Genomic DNA, 19,349 nt, shown 5'->3' on the forward strand with positions numbered 1-19,349 from the left:
GGCAATTAGTGAATGAAGAATAACTTTCCTGATGAAAAGCATGATGGGGCTAGAAGCATCACACGGGTGGATCGCACGGGGAGTATTAATTGCTTTTCTCTCAAATGACTCCTCGTGTAGGAGAGTCCATATGGAGAGAGAGGAGGAGGAAGGGATGCTGCGAGAGAAACAAAGTCTCCGCTCCCAGAGAGAAGCGTAAAGCCCAGCACATCTGAGTGGGCACTTCCCTCAGTGGCTGGGGAGAATGAGGGTGGGGGACAGCCCAGGGGCAGTGGGGGGGCCTGGCTGGAGCTGTTGGGGAGAAACCATGGCTCTGGGAGCAGTGGGCTCCCGGCCCGGGGGGTGTCACCCTCCCCTGGGGTCTGGCTGGGGGGGAATCTGGTGTTTTGGGTGTCTGCGGTGGCAGAGGAGCGTCGCGGGGGGAGAGCTGGTTGTGGGAGGGGGCTTTTTGCTGAGCTGTCCTCGATGCCAGAGATGCTGGGCATCTCTGCTCATCCATGCAGCCCTGGGGTCTTGCAGATCGGCCCCAAGGTGACCCCCCCGGCGCCTGTGCCCCAGGGGGGTCTTTGGAAGAGAAATAAATAAAAAAAAAAGCAAAAGAGAAGTGGCGTGTGCTCTGCTCACATCTGGCCCCCCAAGGGGGGTCGCAGCTGTGGGGTGCTTTGGGCTGCATGGTGGCAGACCTGGCTCCTGGCAGGTGGCACCCGTGGGGCTGAACCCGGGGGCCCCCTGGACCCCCTCCTGTTAACCCTTTGGGGAGGTGGCTGGCTCCTTCCCAGGATGTCCCTGTGGTGGGGCTGCTCCTGCAGTGGGGCCGTGTTATTGCAGCAGAGACACCCAAAGATCAACGTGGCACTGGGGTGGCCCGGCAGGTGGGAGCTGGGCCGGCCTGTTTGCTGGGGCACAGCCCCAGGGCACAGTGCCCAACACAAATATTTACCCAGCTAGCAAAAAAATAGAATAGAATAAATTAAAATAGAATAAATTAGAATAAAATAAAATAAAGCAGAATAGAATGAAATAAACCAGAATACAATAGAATAAATCAGAATAGAATAAATCAGAATAGAATAAATCAGAATAGAATAGAATAAATCAGAATATAATATAATAAAATAAAATAAAATAAAATTAAAAGAAAAAAATTTTACAAAGAAACAATTTTTAAAAGGAAAGCCCAGGCAGGCCGAGCCCCGCGGGGCAGGGTGCGGGCAGGGCCCGGCTGGGCCGGCAGGGGGCGCCGTGGGGCAGCGGCGGGGCGGGGGGCCCGGCCGGCGCGGGGGGGGGCGCAGCGAGGTGGCGTCCCGGCGGGCAGCGCGGGGGGGAGCGGGCAGCGCCGCTCCGCCGGTGCGCCCAGGGCAGGACCCCCCCGCCCCCGCCCGGTGCGGCGCCCCCAGCCCCGCATACCCGAGGCACCTGTTGCTGCCCCCAGCCTCCCCCCCCCGCCCCCCCCCCCTCGGCCGCGGCATGCGGAGCGCCCGGCCGGCCCGCGGGCTGCCGTGATGGGCGGCGGCGGTGGCGGTGGCCGTGGCGGTGGCGGTGGCTCTGCCCGCGGCCGGCAGCCCCCGGCCGGCGCCCCCGGCAGCGCGTGGCGCCCATGCTGCGCTCCGCCGCGCCGCCCCGCGCCCCCCCGCCGCCGCGGCGATGCCGCTCGCGGGCGAGGAGCGGAGCCTGCAGGGGGTCTACAAGCCGGCGGGGCCGGCGGAGGGCAGGGCGGCCGGCGGGGCCGGGGGCTACACCAACCGCTCCTTCCTCGACGACGATGGCAGCGCCCACAGGTACCCGGCGGTGGGACGCGGCTGGGGGGGGTCGGGGGCTGCCGGCGGGGGTCGGGCCGTGGGGGGCGGGGGTATGTCCCCGGGGCTGCCAGAGCCGCCGTCGCGGCGAGCTGGGGGCTGGGGGGGTCGGCAGGGTGCCCCGTGCGGAGCCGAGGGGAGCCTGGTCCCCCTTCCCCGGTCCCCCTTCCCCCGCCCCGGTCCCCCGTCCCTTTCCCCTCGTCCCCCCCGCCCCGGTCCCCCCGCCCTCGTCCCCCGCCGCCGTCCCTCTGTCCTGGTCCCCTGCCCCCGCCCCGGTCCCCTGCCCTCCCCTCCCGGAGAGCCCCGCGCAGCCACCGGCACCCTTCGGGGGGAGCCAGGCTCTGCCCGGTAGGACCCTCGCCCCCCCCCCCGATCCCCACCAGCATTCCCACTTTTCTTCCCCTGGAAGAAAGTTAGCGTGACACTTCCAGGCCTGGCTGGGGTCCCCTGCGAACGCCCCTCTGGGCAACACCGCCGAGGGAGTGGAGTCGTTGGAGGCTGCCTGGGTACAGGGATGCTCGGAGGTCCCTAGGCTGTTCCCAGTTGTATCCTTCATGGCAAAGGGTCGATGCTGCCACTCCACCGAGGCTGTGCTCTGTGGGGTGTGGGTCAGGCAGCGTTTTGGAGGAGCTGGTTTGGCCGAGCCACCCCAAAGGCAGAGGACTGGCACGCATGCAGGCGAAAAGGCTGCATTTCCCTAGGCGCATCGCAGCCTGCGCGCCAGCTCTGCGCTGGTTTTATGCCAAAGTCATAATGTCCAGTACAAGGGAGGGGCTGTGGAAGTCAAGAGCTGCTCCAAGGGGATCACAGGGGCCCGGTGCCACTGTACTCTTGTGCCCAGGCAGCAGCAGACGTGGCTTACACGGGGACGAGTGCTTATTGCTGAAGTATCCCAGCTTTTCCTGATAATTCCTGATAATATATATCATTGTTTTTACCAGCGTGGCTCTTCTGACTGTCACACCCATCAAATGTCACCTTAAATGAGCAAATGAAGTGTGTGTATCCATTAACTCTTGGCAGGTGAGGGACCTTGGCTGGGTTTGTGCCCTAAGCCGGGCTGCTGGGGTTTTCTATGTTGACATCTGCTGATTAGGATTTAGGGAGACCATCTTTTACTCCTAAAAGCCTAGATGGAAAAAGGAGTCTGTTTGGTGAACTCTTTAACTTTCCGTACATAATCCCTGACCGGACAACTGGTAAAATCCTTGAATATTTCTTCTTGGGATTAAGTCCCTCGTCATTTCCCCCACTGTCCTCTCTGTCAGAGGTGCGGTGTCCAGCACATCCAGGGCACCGCAGTGCCTCAGGAACCGGGACTGCCCAACTCCTGAGGGCACCCTTTGGTTGTCTTGGGTGTGCCAGGGTGCCTGTGGAGCCATAGTGCCTTCACCAAACCCCATTTCCTTGTTTTGCAGCTGTACTTGGTGTGTTTGCAGAAGTGATATCCTTGAGGAGGTTATCGCGTGTGTCTGTGCATGTGGGGGGATGAGGGTCAGGCTAGAGGCAGCAGCTTGCTGAGGGTTTAGACTCCAACTTTACGGGAAAATGATGAGTTACTCAGCTCAGACAGCAATTATTGCTCCTTATTACTTACACTGCAGTACTGCTCGGGGTCATTTATCCTCATCTAATGCGCAACAACAAAATCTTTGTCCAAAGGTCTTTCTCGTCTGTCTCTTTCAATCTGAATAGAAGAGCTTTGCTTTCTAATTATTATGATACAGCGCAATGTGTTTCTAACCCCCTCTGGCTCCAGAGAGGTTGAAATGCCATTGCTTTCCGTGGCTTGTCTTGCTGCCTCTGCATTTGCTGCCCTTCCAGAAATGTTGAACGAGCTGGCTGGAGCCCTCAGGACTTGGCAGCTCTGCCTGCAGCTGCCCGTTTCCCCCAGCCCCAGCTCGGAGCAGCCTGGGTCTCTAATGTACTTTTTCAGTGTGTTCAGCTGAAGCAGCAGAAAATGACTGCTGCAAACAGGCTAAAGAGAAATGTGTGGGAGCAGGGAGCAATAAGCACCGGTCTCCCCCATTAGATGATCCCAGGGGGTTTACTGGCTAATCTGCTGTTTGGTTTCCTCTTCTTGGACTAGGAGGTGCGCGTCCCCTTTTAGTGGGTGATCATCCACATTTAACATCCTGCTATCGCTCAGCCTCTGCCTGGTACGAGTTTCCTCCTCACCTCCCGTGAGTTTTACATCTGTTCAGTTGAAAGAGCTGTGGAGGCAGCACCCTGCCTGTGTCTGATGTGAGGTTTGTGTCTAATGGGTGCAGGATTCTGCGGGGAGGTAAGGGCTCAGGAGTCCTCCGTGGGCTCCTCAGCTTGCCTGCACTCCGCTCTTGCAGGCATACATTCATAGCTGTAGGTGCGATGGCAGACCAGCAACCAGAGGTGTGTGCAAAGGATGTGAGAACCAGGATCCATCTGAGCAGGGAAGATGTGTAACACGTTCAGTGTACCTTCTGTTAAATGTTCAAGGGGACCTCAGCTGAGCTGGCTCTGTTAAAATAAATGGAGGCCTCTATTATCCCCTTGCTTAGCAAATCTAGAGATGGCTTAAAAGCTGTTAAAGAGATATTCCATCTTCTCAGCTGCCTGAGTGTGGAGGCATGTGTGTGAATGTCTGTGTGCTTTCTCCTAGCCCTCTTTACAAGGGGACAATGGTCCTGTAAGTCCCTTCCAGTTGGAAAGCAAGGGGTTAACCGTAAAAGCACTTGAAAGTATGTTTGTAGAGCAAATACACATTTCTGGCACCCAGAGGGTACAAACAGCCTAAATTTTACTTTCCTGCCTCGTGGGAAATCTGAGTAAATGTTTGTACAAGGAGCAAGTCGGTCATTTAGGGGAACAGAGGATTTCCTCCGGCCAGCAGCTCTGCTTCCTCTGCCTTGGCCATGTAAGGGCACTCTGGGAAGAAGCAGTGATGGATGAGCAGCCATATGGAAGAACTCATGCAAAAATATCCTGCACAAGTACGGGTGCCTGCAGGAGAAGCAGGGACGTGCGAGAAGAAACTTGGTTTTCCCATCCGCTACCTCCAGCTACTATGGCTTATTTAAGAAGAAAAAGATGGAAGGAGGAGGCATGCACGATGATACCTGGAGAAGCTGCTTAGGAAGATCACACCTTTGCATTAGACGTATGTTGCTTTTCTCGTGTCTGGTTTTAGTGTCTCTTAGGGGAGGTCTGGCTGTCTGCTGGATGATGCCACTCTGCTTTGGTTCAGCGCTGCTGTTTATACTTGCAGTAAACGGTAGATGTCCTGTGCCAAGCGAGGCAGATCTGGGTACCTTGGCATGGATTTGGGAGTGGGACATGGAGGGAAGGTGGGTCCCAGCTGAAGCAGCTGCTCTGGTGCAAGTGCTTGAAAAGCCGAGGTTGGGGACTGGAGAGCAGCAGCCAGAGAGACCTGTGAGCACTGCTGGCATGGCAGCTCTGGGCGTGCTTATGGAGCCCCAGCTAGAGGGGGCTTGGTTTGGTAGGGGCTGTGCTGTGGTGGGGTCTGTCCTCAGTCCCACCTGATGGGGCAGCCAGGACAGATGGTACTTTCAGACCCTAGAAATCACAGCAAGGTTAAAAATGCCTATAGGCACCTTCTGGTCAAAGCCTCTGGGTCCAAGGGCAGGTGTTTGCCTGCTGACCTCGCTGAACCCGAGGTGGTCAGTGGTTTCCCAGGGCTGTGTCTGTATGAGAGAACTTGGGAAAGTTGTTCTGAATCCGTGAGGGATATGAATGAAAAAAAACCCCAACAACCCCAAACCAAAACAAAACACAGAAGAAAAAAGCTTTGGTGAAACTGGATTCTTGCTCAGTGTGAACACTCATCCAGACCCAGGATGGCTTCTCCTGCTGGAGATGTATCAAATGGGATGTCTCCGTTGAGCACAGGGATGGTCCCTGCAGCTGAGAGCCTGTTGTTCTCTCCTATGTTTTCCATTTTCCGGAGATGAATGGGAAGATGCTTCTTTGGCAGAGCTCACGCTGAACCAGACTCTGTAGCTAATTAATAACCAGTTCCTCCAGGCAAGATTACTAGCTTAGACATTTATCAGCTTCCAAAAAGTCAGCCTTGTGGATTGCAACAACTGTTGCTCTGGCTGCCCGTGGGGATCCTGGCCTCGCTGTTCCAGGAGAAACCGCAACAAGGAACCCTAACACTGCAGATCCAAACACCCTGTGTTTTCAGAGTGTTTATGGAGCAGAGATAAGAAGGAATTCTGCTCTTGTTTTCCTCAGCTGATGAGTAAAGGGACGCATGTGGCTCTGACAGGAGGCTGCAATCGGGGGCTCAACAGGGCTGTCAGCAGGTCGTGCTGCAAAAACCGCCACAGGGGAGTGCCTGCCAGCACACCTGGGTCAGTGGGAAGAGGTTTTGTGACCCCCCCGCTATCCCATTTAACAAAGGACCCAACATGCTGAATGTCCTCCTTAGAAAATACCGTTGGGTTCTGGCGTGGCTGTGTCACCCTTTGCTGGAGAACAGCAAAGTAGGTCATTGCCTGCGCTCAGGGCTCTATCTGCTCTGCAAAAATATTTACGGCATCTATTTGAATCCTCCCAATTCTCCATCAGCGACCTCTCCCTGACCTCCACGCCTGGTTCCCAAGTGCTGAACTCCATTTGTTTTGGAGCCTGTTAGTGTTTCTTTTGCATCCATGCCAAACTGTGCTGGAGTGTGGAACATCTCATTCATCCTTCTTATGAATAAAAAAAGGCGAAGAGCACAAGTGCCTCTGGCCTGGTGTCCTTTGACAGTGGCCGGTGACAGGGACAGAGGGCAGGGACAGAGCAACCCTTCCCGGAGCTGTACTGCTGCAGCCTCTCAGACTGGGATCCTGAGCTGGAGGTTGTGCTTCGAAGGCATGGATGGATGCCTCCCCTGGCATTTACCTGGTCCCTCTTGAACCCATCAATACTTTCTGCCTCTGCAAAAGGGTATGAATTCTGTGCTGCAGCTGCTCTGTGGGAAAACATGCTGCTTTTCCTTTGAGCCTGCTGCCCTGTGATTTCCCTGGGTTCCTACAGCTCTTGTGATGTGCTTGCTCCCTGGTACTCCACTCTGACTTCACCTGCCTTTCATCACAGCTCTTTCCAGGCTAAAGACTCCTCCTGGTCTATTGAGTCTTTCCTTGTACAAAACGCTTTTAAACCCCATAGTTATCTCTGCCCTTCTCTGTGCATCTGATGTGTATCATCTCTGAAGGGGGAACCACAAGTGTGTGTGGCTCTGTGGTAGGTGTATCTGTAGTGTAACAGCCTCGGCTGACATTTTGGGTTTTGGCCACCCCAGACAGGCAGCTGTTGGCTTTGTGGTGTTGTCTAGTGTGACTTTGGCTCTTTTCTAAGTGCTAATTTGCAGAACTTCTAGTGCTTGTGCAGGAAGGTGATTCCCTGCCCCTCCCTGGCCCCCTTTTGGGTTAGGTTTTTTGTTGTTTGGTTGGTTGTTTTTTTTTTTTTCTCTGATCTAATTTTTTATTGATTTTTTTGATAATTTATTGATGCTAATTTTCATCTGACATTTTATCGTTGGGTCAGTCAGTGCTGCAAGATCCTCCCGCAACTGTTTACAGTCAGGTTTATATTTGAGCATGCTGGGTGATTTGCAGTCATCGCGATCACTTCTGTATCCCTGGAATAACAGAGACCCTTGTGGGACCACACAGAAGATGTTTGTTTCAGTGTTCTCCTGTTTGTCTCCTGTCTTCTAATGCAGGAGACATCCCCATCTTCGTCCTGTTGCGTCCTGGTCTGGCAGGTGGGTTGACAAGCCTGCCTCTCTGGGTTTATTTCTGTAAGTCTTTGTATCCCTGAACAGTGTGAAAAGACTCTTCCTCCTCCCACGTCTCTCTATTATTTTTTGCTTTCAATAGAAGGGAGTGTTCTGCAGGGGTCTGAAGCGCAGAGAAGTTTCTTCTCCATGCTTCATCCCTAGCTGCTTGTAGCAGGAGAATTTTCCCAGCAGATCATTAGCAAGAATTAGCACCTTCCTGATCTCGCAGCCTTTTTCTTTTTTTGACGTGAGCCTGAAAAATACTGGGCACTGGCAAATTTGGTAGAGGGTATAACAGCTTGGGGTGAGGGGGAGTGAGACGCCGCCAGGATCGTGTGCGGTGGGATACCAGATCCGCTCCTGTGAATAGTGATTTTCGAGAGTAATGAGCTCTGCCTTGACAGCGTCTCCTTGCTCATCCTGATGAGAGCTGGGAACAAATAGCATTGTCCTGCTTGTAACCAGCCATCTACCACAATGAGGATTTTGGCTGGTTCCCAAGGTGGAGAGGGTGACATTGGTCCCAGGTAAGCTCCATGTGGGAGGGGAAGCCCCAGGAAAAAACGGATTGGGCAACAGCAGGAGGGCAAAGGACTTTTAAACCTTGCTTTTGCTAGAAGTGAGCTTGTCCCCTGGGCTGGAGAAGCTGCCATTGCCTGCAGAAGGGTGCACTAGCAGGAGCCAGGCTGTGATGGAGCATTAGGATTTGTGGGGACTAAGAAGAGTCCTTGGGGGAGAATTATAACTGGGTGAGACCCAATTGGCTTTCTGACCCTCCTCATGGTGCCAGCTGCTGGAGCAGGGACCCGTGGGACAGCCGAGGGGTAAGTCTGGGCAGCGAGTGTAGCTGCACGGGGAGAGGCGATGCCAAACGGCCTTGAATAGAGGAGTGGCTGAGGTGTGGAGACTTGCTGTAGTGTTGGTAGGAGTTATATTCCCCTTCTTAAGCAGGTAATAGTAGAGGGCTGGCTATTGGCTCCAGGAGCAGAGCTGGAGGCTGTGACAAGTGAATTGCTCTCTTTTTAGCTTAATAATCTGTTTAGGTTTAAGATTTTTCACAGTTGGTTGGCATGAATCATGAGCCTGGTGTTATCCCTGTGTGCAACAGCACCCTGTCATTAAAGGCCGGGTGGTTTCCCAGGGGAATCTGGTGTGCCAAGCCTCCAAAGTCCCCAGTGAGACTGATGGGGCCTCGCAGTGAGGGACCATTTCTTGCTTCCACAAGCGTGAGTCCTGGTTGCTTGATTTCCTGAGCATTGGGGATGATTCTGCTTTTAAATGAACTTGCACGTGCTCCCAGGCTGCCTTGCAAACCCAGCACCGTGATGGAAAAAAAGGGTCGTGTCCTTTGCTGGGAAAGGTCTGGGTACTCTGGGAAATTTGCTCCGCAGCATATAGCTCCTACAAGGAAGGTATACTTTAATGTTTTAATCCATAAATAGCCCTGAAGATTGCTGGGTCAGGAGTTTTCCAGCAGGGTTAGTGACTTTGCCTCAGCAGGCTGAGTGTGTTTTGGATTTTCCCCTCCTTCTGAGGCTGCGCATGGCCGAGATGCTGGGAAGGATGCTGTGGGTGCTCCTGAGCCTGTCCCTGGAGGGAAGGGTGGGGCTGGGTGGCTGGCTGCAGGCAGAGCTTGGCTGGAGCGTTGTGCCTGTCCTATCCTTGGCTGCAGATCCCTGGTGTCAGTGGTTTGCCTCCCGTGGGGAATCTTCACCTCTGGAGGAAGGCAAGCGAGGGAGGTCCTGCCCATCCTCCTGCAGCAGGAGCCCTCCTGGCTGCAGGAGCGAGACCCTGGGGACCCTTGCCCAAGGACACTGGGGTCGGGGCAGAGCTGTGGCCTTAGGAAAGCAGGGGTCGGCTTGTTGTGCTGTAAGTGATCATCCGAGCTGCCTTGCACTCGATTTGCAAGTGTCCTGTGTCCTGCTCTGCCCTGGGCACCAGCATCTGGGTGACAGACACAGTGGTCACAAAATCAAAACCCCTGAGAATTCAGTGGTGCCTGGAAGCTGGTGGGCTTGGGAGCTGGAGCCCAGGTTGGTTCCCTCCACTAGCCACTGCACTTTCTTCAGCTTTTTCTTTTGGTACTACTTAATGTTGCCAAGCAAAGATGAGGAGACAAGTGCCTTTTCCTTCCAGGAGGTTCTTTGAGAGGGGCTGAAGCCTGTTTGCTGCCAGAAGTTGGGGGGTGTTTTTTGAATTGCATCAATGTCTGCAATGCACTCTTGCTAAGGGATGGGAGTTTGGGCTTGCTGTGGGTGGCCCATGGTGCATGCCTTCTCCTGTGCTTCTCATCCTCCTCCCCATCAGCCCTCCCCTGCCATCTTCAGCCTGTTCTTCATCCCACACGGTTGCAGTTGTCTCACAAACCTCTGCAAAAGGGAAGGATGGGACATGCAATGCCAGAAGTAAAATAGCGAGGGGGAAACTGGAGGCTTGGTGCACAGGTAGAAAGGGCTCCCAGGGCTGCGGGTGTCCCCTCTGTCCCCTCCCCACCGTGGCACATACCTGTGCCTCTGGCAGAGGAACAGAGAGCGGGAGCGCAGGGATGGGTGTCAGGAAGGCATTGGGATCAAGGTAGTGTGCTGCAGAACGAGGTGCACGTCAAGGGATGAAACCTGGCCATGTGGCAGCCCCAGCCCAGCCTTGAGGAGAGGAACCAAGTCCCCCCAGCTGCCAGGAGCCAAGGCTGTGTAGGATGTTCTTCCCCTCCCTCCTTCCTCCCAGTGTCACTGAGGCTTTGCAGTCACCAGGGACATCACCATGACTGGTTTACCTTTGGAAGCACCCCAGCACTGCCCAGGCCCTCCTTGCAGGATGCTCTTGAGGAAGGGGCTGGCTGTGGCTTGCTCCTCCTGGCTCCCTTGCCCTTGGCAGGGCCACCTATGGATGGCTTCACTGGCCTCCCAGCTGTCAGAGCTGGAGGAGCTGAGCCTGCCTGTGCCACTCGTCTGCTTGATGTGCTGCTGTTGGGATCAGAGAGGAGTGAAAAGGTTTCTCAGCGGGGCTTTGCCTTCCCTGAGTTTTGTCCTGTTGTACAAGGCGTACACGTGCATCAGGTCAGAAGGGAATGGGGAGACATGGGGCTGAATTGCTAATACAGGGTTGTCTAATAAGAAAAACGGCTCTGGACCTGGAGGGTACAATTTCTACTTATATCTTCTAGAAAATAGCATTGCCAGCGGGAGGAAGGCTTGTGGAGCTTTGCACTGACTCATGCTTCCTGTTAATTTTCAACATGAAATACACAAAATGCTAATCTTTCCATGAGGCCTGTGGTGCTAAATTGCCTGTGCTTGTCGCAAGTGAAACGATGGATGGGTTTGTCACGGGGCTCAGCAGTTCTGTAGAAGTTTGGACCAACAGCAGCCCCTGATGTGAGCAGTCCGACTGTCTGTGGAGATGTAAATTTAGATGCAGGAGTTTCATCTGGGAGACTGAGTGCTTCATATATTGTGTGTGTACATCTGTGTGTGTATGTGTGTTCTGCAGGTGTTGTACCCACAAAACATGATTTGGGCCAAAGCTGCTCAGAGTATCTGGAAATGATGGCTTGGATGTTATGATGGGCTTGTTTATGTCCCTCAGAGCACTTTAAACTCTTTGAATCAAAAAGTATTAAATCCATGACCATCATATAAGTGACAAGAAGCTGACAAAACAACTAAGTGAGATGGAAGGTGGATGCTTGTGGCCACAGAAGTGTTTGTGAAGTAGAGAAAATGTTCTTATTCAAAGAAATAGACCCCCCCATCTTTCCCTGATTCCCCTTTTCCATACCAAGCTCAGGGTGTTAGTGCCTGGGGCTTTAGTGCTGATCTTTTTAGCTTTTTTCCATACAATATCAGAGAGTAACTTTGCAAGTTCATGAGTTCATCATTCCTGTCCCCCTGGTTTCATCTGTGGGGCTGCCTGCAATAAATGGTCCTTTCCTGTGGTTGTTCCACGTAGGTGTGGCAGGGGCAGGCTCTGCCCGTGCAGCCGGCAGCATTTGTGTTTCTTGTTAAGGTCGGCAGTCAATTCTGTTTGCAATGATTTATCACTTGGTTATGGGATTTGTGCTTTGAAAATGGAATAGATGTTTTTAATGCTATATTCAGGAGGGGGGAAAACCCTATCACCCGGCCTGCGTGGGTGTTCCTCCCCAGCACGGCTCCTCTCAGAAGGTCATTGAGGTACCTGGAGGGTACAGGACCCTCCCGTGGCTCTGGACACATCATCTGCATTCCAGAACTACTGATCTCTATGAACGGCATTACTGGGTCACTGTGTGACCTCTGGGGGAGAGAGAGGATACGGTGGGATAAGAATCTGGGGCTCTTCATCTGTCAAGCTGAGACATAACCGACAGTGATGTTAGCTGGTGCTCCCAGGGACAGAGAATGTGTGCTGCTGAGGGGGTAGCAGAGGAAAAGCTCTGTGCCTGAAACGAGCACCCTAACTCTTCCACAGGGACACCCCTGCAGGGAAACCCTGCCCTGAAAGCTGCTGAGCTGTCTGGGGAAGGGTGATGGTGCGTGAGATGCCTGTCATGGGACCGAGCCTGCACATGTGTTTGCCCACGCGTGTGCAGATCTGTTGTTTTCCTTCCCTGCGTGGTCTTTGCCCTCTCCTCCATCTGGGCAGCAGTGCCAACGCCTGCAGCAGTTGTGTGTCACTGGTGCAGAGCAGGGGGCTGCCTTCCAGCCCAGCTCTGCAGACCGAGCATGCGTCTCCCCACGTACTTGGGCCATTAGGAGACCCCACAGGGAAGTCACTCAGAAGAAAAAACCAAAAACCAAAAAGAGAGGAGGGGAACAACTGTAACCCGGTAACCATAAGAGCTGTGGGAGGAGAAACAAATAGAAGATGATTGTGTGTGTTTTAATAAATATAGAAAAAGAAAGAGCAGAATTTCCTGTGTGGCTTTGTTCACCAGATAGGCTCTGAGAGCCTGGCGGCAGCTGAGCTCACCTTCGCTGCTGGACCAAGGATGCAGGGCCAGATTCTGCAGCCACAGCTGGTGAAACGCTGTGGCAAGGAGAAGACATGGCAGGGTCCTTGCTGCCCTGGGGCAGGCTGGCTCTGCAAGCCCTTGTAAGAAGTATCCCATCCCTTGAGTACAATCTAGACGCTGCTGCCCTATGGTGGATCTGGGCCAGCAAAGAGCAGCTGGGGGCTCCTGCCCCACCAGTGCCTGTCTGCTGCCCAAAAAGCTGGATTTAGCCTCGCCACGGTGATGGCCAGGCTGGCTTTGCCTCTAAGAAGTTGTACCACAGCCCTATGCCTTTTCAGACAGCAAGAGAAAGGTCAGACCCTGCGTCTAACTCTCGTGCCACCATTGCTGTCAGCCAGGGGTTGTCCTTTCTGTCCTGTTAGAGGTGACAGGAGGCATAGCAGCAGCTGGCTGCAGTGTTGCAGTACGTGCTGGGTACCAAATCTTGAGGAAAAGTGGTTTTGCCTGGGGGATGTTGAGCTTGGTCACAAGGTACCTGCTCTCCTGGCTACACATCCAGACTCCCTGGGGATCCTGCTGGAGACAGGATGGAGTTGGCACAGACAGCTGCCAGCAGGACCTCACACCTCTGGCTCCTTTTACAGCGTGGAGTAGTGGGAGAGGAGGGATTTAGACTGTAGACTATGCAAAAATTTGCCCCAAATGGAGGTTCAGCTGTTTCTGCTGTTTGCACACCCCAGCCCCTAGGAGGAAGGGAAAGGCACTCGGGGGAGGCCTTCAGTAAGGGGGTGTCACTGAGAGCTTTGGAGCTCCTGATGGTGCCTGGCAGGTTGGGGCACTTGCGTCATGCAGGTACCAGAACGTAGGATTCTGGGATCTGTTGATGACCCTGAGTGGCTTGGGGTTGGTTTGTGGTGGGAAGCAGGAGGATGCTCTGTGGTTTCTGTGGTGTGTAGCATGCAAGGAAGCAGAAGAGGAACTTGGGCTGCGTCCTTCCTCTTCTTTGACATATATAGTCAAGAATAATAAAACCCTAAATACATTGCAACAAGCTGCAAGCCCGTAGAGTTCCAACTGAAGCAAAGCTGTCTCTTGGGTACTGGGACCCCAGATAGCCTCTGGTGAGCTCCACAGGGCATGCACATTGCAGAGCCCCCATGGCCAGGCATAGCCCCAGCTGACACAAGCAGATGTGTGGGCTGTCACTGGTCTTCTGCCTGGAATCCCAGTCTCGGAGGATGGTGCTGGCAGCAGTGCAGCTTTTCTGTGTGCCCCAGGTGGAAATACAGCAAGGGAAAAATGTGATTGCGACCAGCCCACACATGAGAAAGCTTGCTGAAGAAACCCAAGGTTGGTGCAGCTATGAGGTTCCTGCTAGAGCATGCTCCAAGGGGCAGTTGTGTTTGCTAAATGCTGGGATGGTGACTGTGTCTAGCTGCAGTTTAATGGTAGGAGAGATCAATGGGGAGATCTGGTTTGAATCACATTCGGCTTGATCCCCGTTCCCGTGTTCCCAAGAGGCTGAGCAGTAGGGTGTCCCCCTCCCGGCGTGCTGATCGCTGCCGGGGAGCTGGCCAAGCTGGGGGAGAGACGGTGTCGTAGCGAGAAAGTGGAATAGTGTTGAGGTTTCCATATGCTGATTACAGCGTGCATTTTTAGTGGTACATGGTTCTGGAGGAAGGAAGGAAAGGGATGATAAAAATAAAGCTGCAGTCCTGTATTTAGCTATAAACCACTTTGGGATTTTTTTTTCCCCCAGTAGTATTTGAAGACTATGCAATAAACAAGCTTGTTCATGCATTTTTTATTTTATGCCACTATTGCTTTGAAGAAGTAGCCGGGTTGCTGTGGCATTTCTATAGCTCAGAATCCCTATGTTTGGGCGGAGAGGAGGGTTGCAAATTCTGTGCCGATGTCAGGAGATCTCTGTGCAGTGTGTGCAGGAGCACTTTTTTCTAAGACACTGATGTGCAACAGATCTTAAAGTCACTGTGTAATTGATAGACATCTTTATCAGATAGGTGCATGCAATATTTGTGTTACTGAACTTTCATCCAGAATAAACAAATGTGCCAAATTTTTAAAATTCTGAATGATTTCATATGCGAGAATAAAAAAAGAGTATGTTCGAAATGTAGCTGCTACTGCAGATGGGAGAAAAAACTCAGATGCAAATACATAGCAGAAACTGTGTTTCCAGAGGTACTGATACAATTGGATTTTACTATAATTTCTTAACGCTAATGAAGGACAGTGGTAAATATTTGCATTGTTTCATTAATCTGACCCACGAGCTGAGGCCAAAAGAGATGGACTAATTGGGTTTGAAAAGAATCATGTGGAGTTTAAAAAAACCCAAGGACAAGTGTTTGACATTTGAAGAGGATGGTTGTGTATAGCTCTGAGCATCCTTAGCTTTCAGTGGACCTGCCTGCCTGGCCCTCAGGCAGTGGGAGCTGTGTGGAGTGCAAGACAGGCTGGCAGCTCTGTGTAAAGATGCCCTTTCCACATGGCAGTCGGTGTGGCTGTGGCCGTGCAGCTGTGGCACTTGGCCTTTCCCCTGGGAAAGCAACAACATGCTCCTTCAAATAGGCATTTAATGATCAATGGAGATGGCTGTGTGTTACAGTCTCCTTCAAATGCGATTATAATCACCCACGTTTGGAGTTAGGCACCTGGCTCCCTGCTTTAAAGTATGCTGTTTAATAAGAAAGTAGATGATTTTTAAGAATTTGTATTTTCTATCTCTGAAAGTCCAGTTGCTGTCCTGGCCTCATAGCATTAAGAAATCACAACTGGGCTGGAACTTCGCTGGGAGTGGCCTGGAGAAACGGTGCTTTTGGTGTAATTTATCATAGTTGAGGTCTAAGAGGAAAGACTTAACTGTGGGTTTTTTTGTGATTAGGTTAATGTTAGATCCTCCTTTGCAATGGGAGCTAGAGATGGTCAGCTAGATTCTGTTTGTATTAGTCAATCCAGCAGGAGTCCTTGAGTTGACAGGAGTTTGGCTTGATTTCTCTTAAAGACCATGTTTTGGATCAATGTATATCACAGAATAACCTCCCTGATGCCCAAGGCCCTGCACAGATGCGTTACTCAGTGCAGAGCCTTGGCTGCTGTGTGCATATGGCAGCTAAAAGGAATTGAAAAGCTCTGGGGGCAGAGAATTCAGTGGCAAAAATCATCAGTGAAAATCACCTGAAGCGCTGACAGTGAGCTGCGTTGCCTTCTGGGGCTGTGTTCAGCAGAAATTTTGCATGCTGGTTGCTCTTCCAGAAACTCGGAAACAATGGCTGATAAGGACTTTGGAACCTGGTCAGCTGGGAACTTATTTACAGGGGTTTGAGTTGTTAAAAGTAGAAGACAGTCTGAGGAGCCTCAGATCACATCTCTGCAGCCAGCGGCAAAGCCCCTACATTTAAAAAATACAAATAAAAAAGCTCCTTATTGCCAGTTTAGTATTAATCTGGAGCTCTTTTGCCTGTATATAGCTTATGCAGCATGTACTGGTGGCAAAGCTGTGGGAAGGCGGTAGGAGTGGGTTGGAGAGGCTTTGGGTGAGACCCTTGGAAGTACATCTGACAGGAGTTGAAGCCTTTCAGCGATTTGCCTGCTTCACACTCCAAAGTTACATGTGAGGGACAATGCATCAGCTCACTGCAGAGGCACCACATCTCCTCTTCCAAGCTCTCCCTCTCCTTCCCACTTTCCACAAAGGGTTTATGAAATCGGAGTTCCTGTCATGGCACTGATAGCTTTCACTGGTGAAGCCAGAACCCAAACAATCAGGACTTGTGAGCTTGCCGTGTGTCTGTATGCTGGCTTTACAGCATGGAATGACTTTGTTGCCTTGTGAAAGGAGGTTTCAGCTTAACCCTGATCTGTTATAATCAGTAGCTCTAGCTGACGTGGGGAGCAGTGTTGTACCCATGTTCTGGTTGGTGAATGTTGTTTGAAAAAGGAGACCTAAGACAAGCTCTTAACACTCTGAAACGGTAGTTGAGAGCTGGTTGAGTTTCACCTCTTTCCTGTGTGGCTGGGCAGGCTGCATGTAGCTGTCTGTCCAAGCAATCACCTTGGGTCTCTTCCAGGCATCGCAATCCCCCTGTCCCTTGATCGGAGACATCAGCACGCCAAGGGAGGGGTGATCTATCCTCCCGGCCACGACACTTGGCAGCTGGACAGATGACTGACTCATCAGTGTTTGCAGTTTCTCGTTTAATACTGGGGCTGTTCAGATGATTTAAGTCCAGAGAGAAGGTTGTGCTTCTGCTTCCAGCACGGTTGTGGAGCCATTGCCTTGGCTGCCTCCCATCCGTACTTTTCTTTGTCGGGGAAGGCGGGGGGAGGCTGGGGGTGGATCTGGGCTGGGTTGTCAGCTGTACATCTATCTTGCGAGCGGTTTTATTCTCTCCTGGCGAATGGGCTTCTCCATTGGCTCCTCTTGCTCTCCGTTTTTCGCCTGCTGAAGAGCAAATGTCCTGTGCCCAGCGCTGCCCTGTGCAGCGGGCTGCGGGGCGCTCCGAGGGACCGCGCTCCGCGCCGAGCCCACCCCGCCGGCCCTTCGCCTGAGGCCGGCAGAGCCCCTCGCCACTCATGCCCCCGGGGGGAGCGTTCTGCAGGGGGGGCACCGCCGCCTGCCCCGCAATGTAATCGCAGCCGGCGGGCTGCCAGCCTCTCCCGGCGCGGGGGGCGCGGTTCGGGGCAGCGCCGGGCGGTGCGTGCTGGGTGCGGGTTGCGTGGGGCCGGCCCCGGAGGAGGTGCCGGGGCGGGCGGCGGGGTTGGGCAGGGCAGGGCAGGGCGCCCCCCCCCCCCCCCCCCCCCCAACATTGCCGCTGCCCCCTTTTCTCCCGCAGGCTCTCGTCGCCCGGCGGCTGCGGCGACGGGGACGGCGGTGGGAGCTGCAAGAGCGGGGTCATTCTGGACATCGCCGCCCTGAAGATGACGGAGCTGGAGTCCGAGGTGCTGCCTCTGCCGCCCCGGTACCGCTTCCGCGATCTGCTGCTGGGGGACCAGACCTTCCAGAGCGACGACAGGTTCGGGGCGCACGGGGGGGGACGGGGGCGTGGGGACAGACCGGGAGCAGGGGAAGGAGACAGCCACATGCCTGGGGACACACGCTCCCCGGGGCTGGGGACACACACCTGGGGCTGGGGACACGTACCTGGCACACACGCGGACACCCCCGCTCCGGGGAGGACCCCCACCGGGGGGGGAGGGGGCGGGGGGCACGGAGCTCTCCGCGGTGCTGAACAGCGCCGGTGCGGAGCTCTCCGCGGTGCTGATCCCCGCGGCGCGGAGCTCTCCGCGGTGCTGACAGCCGGCCCCGGCGCGGCGGCCTGGGGGCGCGGGGGGGTTACGGGCCCGCAGCGGCTGGCGGGCGTTGGGATGCGGGAGCGCTGGGAGTCTGTGGGCACTGGGAAGTGTGCGCAGGAGCCAGTGGGCATGCCCGGGCGAGGGGGCACTAGGATGTGCGTGGGTGTGCTGGGGATGGAGGCCAACGGGGGTGCGTGGGGGGATGCCTTGGATAGTAGGCACCGGGATCGTGTGGGTGTTCCAGAGCTGGTGGACGTGCCAGAGCTGCTGGACATCGGGAGTTGTGGGTTTACTGGGCCAGAAGACATTGAGGTGTGTGGGTGTGCTGGACAGCTTGCTGTGTCTGGGAGTCCCGTCAGGGGTTGGCAAGGTTGAAAAGGGGCCACTGTCCGGGAGATGCGTGGGATACGGTTGGTGATGTGAGAGGCTGGTGAAACTCCCTGTTAAGCCCTATGCAGAGTTTGGGCTGAGCACATAGATTTATTTAGGGGGTAAGGCTCATCCAGGCTATTCTCAGAGGCTGTCTTTGCAGCAGGCGATGCTGATGGGAGCGGAGTAACTCTAAAGAGCTGCTGTGGATGTGGTACAACTCTCCCTTTGTTGCGCTGTCTAGAGAAATGGCCTTTATGGGTTGAGCACCAAGCCTGCTATTTCTGTACTGGCTGGCAGGGATTTATTACCATGTTGAGCAAGCTAAAGCAAAAGGAGCAATGGCCTGAATGGCAAGTGAATTCCATGAGCAGAGCAGTTAGATGGAGAGGGACAAGAACAACCCTCCCTTCAACTCTGTTCATATCATAAAGTTCAAGGAGCTACAGTACTAATGGGGAGTCAGTAAGATTGTCATCTTCTCCCACCAATTAATTGCATGATGTACACAGAGAGAGATGTAACTCTTGTTAAAAAAACCCACCACCTTTAATTGCTGGTGAATTAGCCTTTGGATAGCTGCTGTATATTTCATACACCTGCATCAAGGCTTTTGTGCATCTGTGTTAAAAGATAATGTCATTTTTTTAATGTGTACGATTGTCATGCAAACAAAAAAAATTAACTGGACTTTGAGAATGTGGGATTGACAGATGTTCTAAATAAGTGTTCCTAACTTTTCTAGCTGCGTGAGAATTGATCTATCTCAAAAATGAGTCTGTAATAAAAAGCCCAGATTTCTTAACAGGCACTTAAACATTAATACAGTTTTATGGCATAACATGAGAGGTTGATAGGAAATTCTTGCTGCAGAAAATGTCTGGATTGCAGAATGTTTATGATATGGTTCATTTGGATAAGTTTGAAGTTTAGAGTTTTAACAGTTTTCATATTTAAGTATTTAAATGGATCTGAAATACAGAATCTGCAACTGCAGATTCTTTTTTCTGTGTTTCACTGGTATACCCCTTAACCTTCATTTTCCTCTAATTTGAGTGTTTCTGATTCAGAATGTCACTTTAATTCTAGTGTGGAGATACTCTGCATTATTTTGTTAAATTCATTAGCCTTGTTTCTCGAGGTATCTTTGTTTCACTGGGTTTGTGTG

The 19,349-nt window shown here is 53.2% G+C and overlaps 1 protein-coding gene across 4 annotated transcripts in view; it reads left to right on the forward strand.

The window, feature by feature from the left end:
• The first annotated feature begins 1,587 nt into the window (after positions 1-1,587).
• The window catches only part of KCNT1 (potassium sodium-activated channel subfamily T member 1), a 100,561-nt gene continuing 82,799 nt past the window's right edge, over positions 1,588-19,349 (forward strand). For all 4 annotated transcript variants that reach the window (XM_037399658.1, XM_037399661.1, XM_037399660.1 and 1 more), the window contains exons 1-2: positions 1,588-1,778; positions 17,353-17,532. In XM_037399658.1, coding sequence (XP_037255555.1) covers positions 1,645-1,778; positions 17,353-17,532 — 314 coding nt within the window. In that variant the 5' untranslated portion in view covers positions 1,588-1,644. The remainder of the gene's footprint in view (positions 1,779-17,352; positions 17,533-19,349) is intronic.

The sequence above is a fragment of the Falco rusticolus genome, chromosome 9 (genome assembly GCF_015220075.1).
Source record: "Falco rusticolus isolate bFalRus1 chromosome 9, bFalRus1.pri, whole genome shotgun sequence".
Lineage (NCBI taxonomy): Eukaryota > Metazoa > Chordata > Aves > Falconiformes > Falconidae > Falco > Falco rusticolus.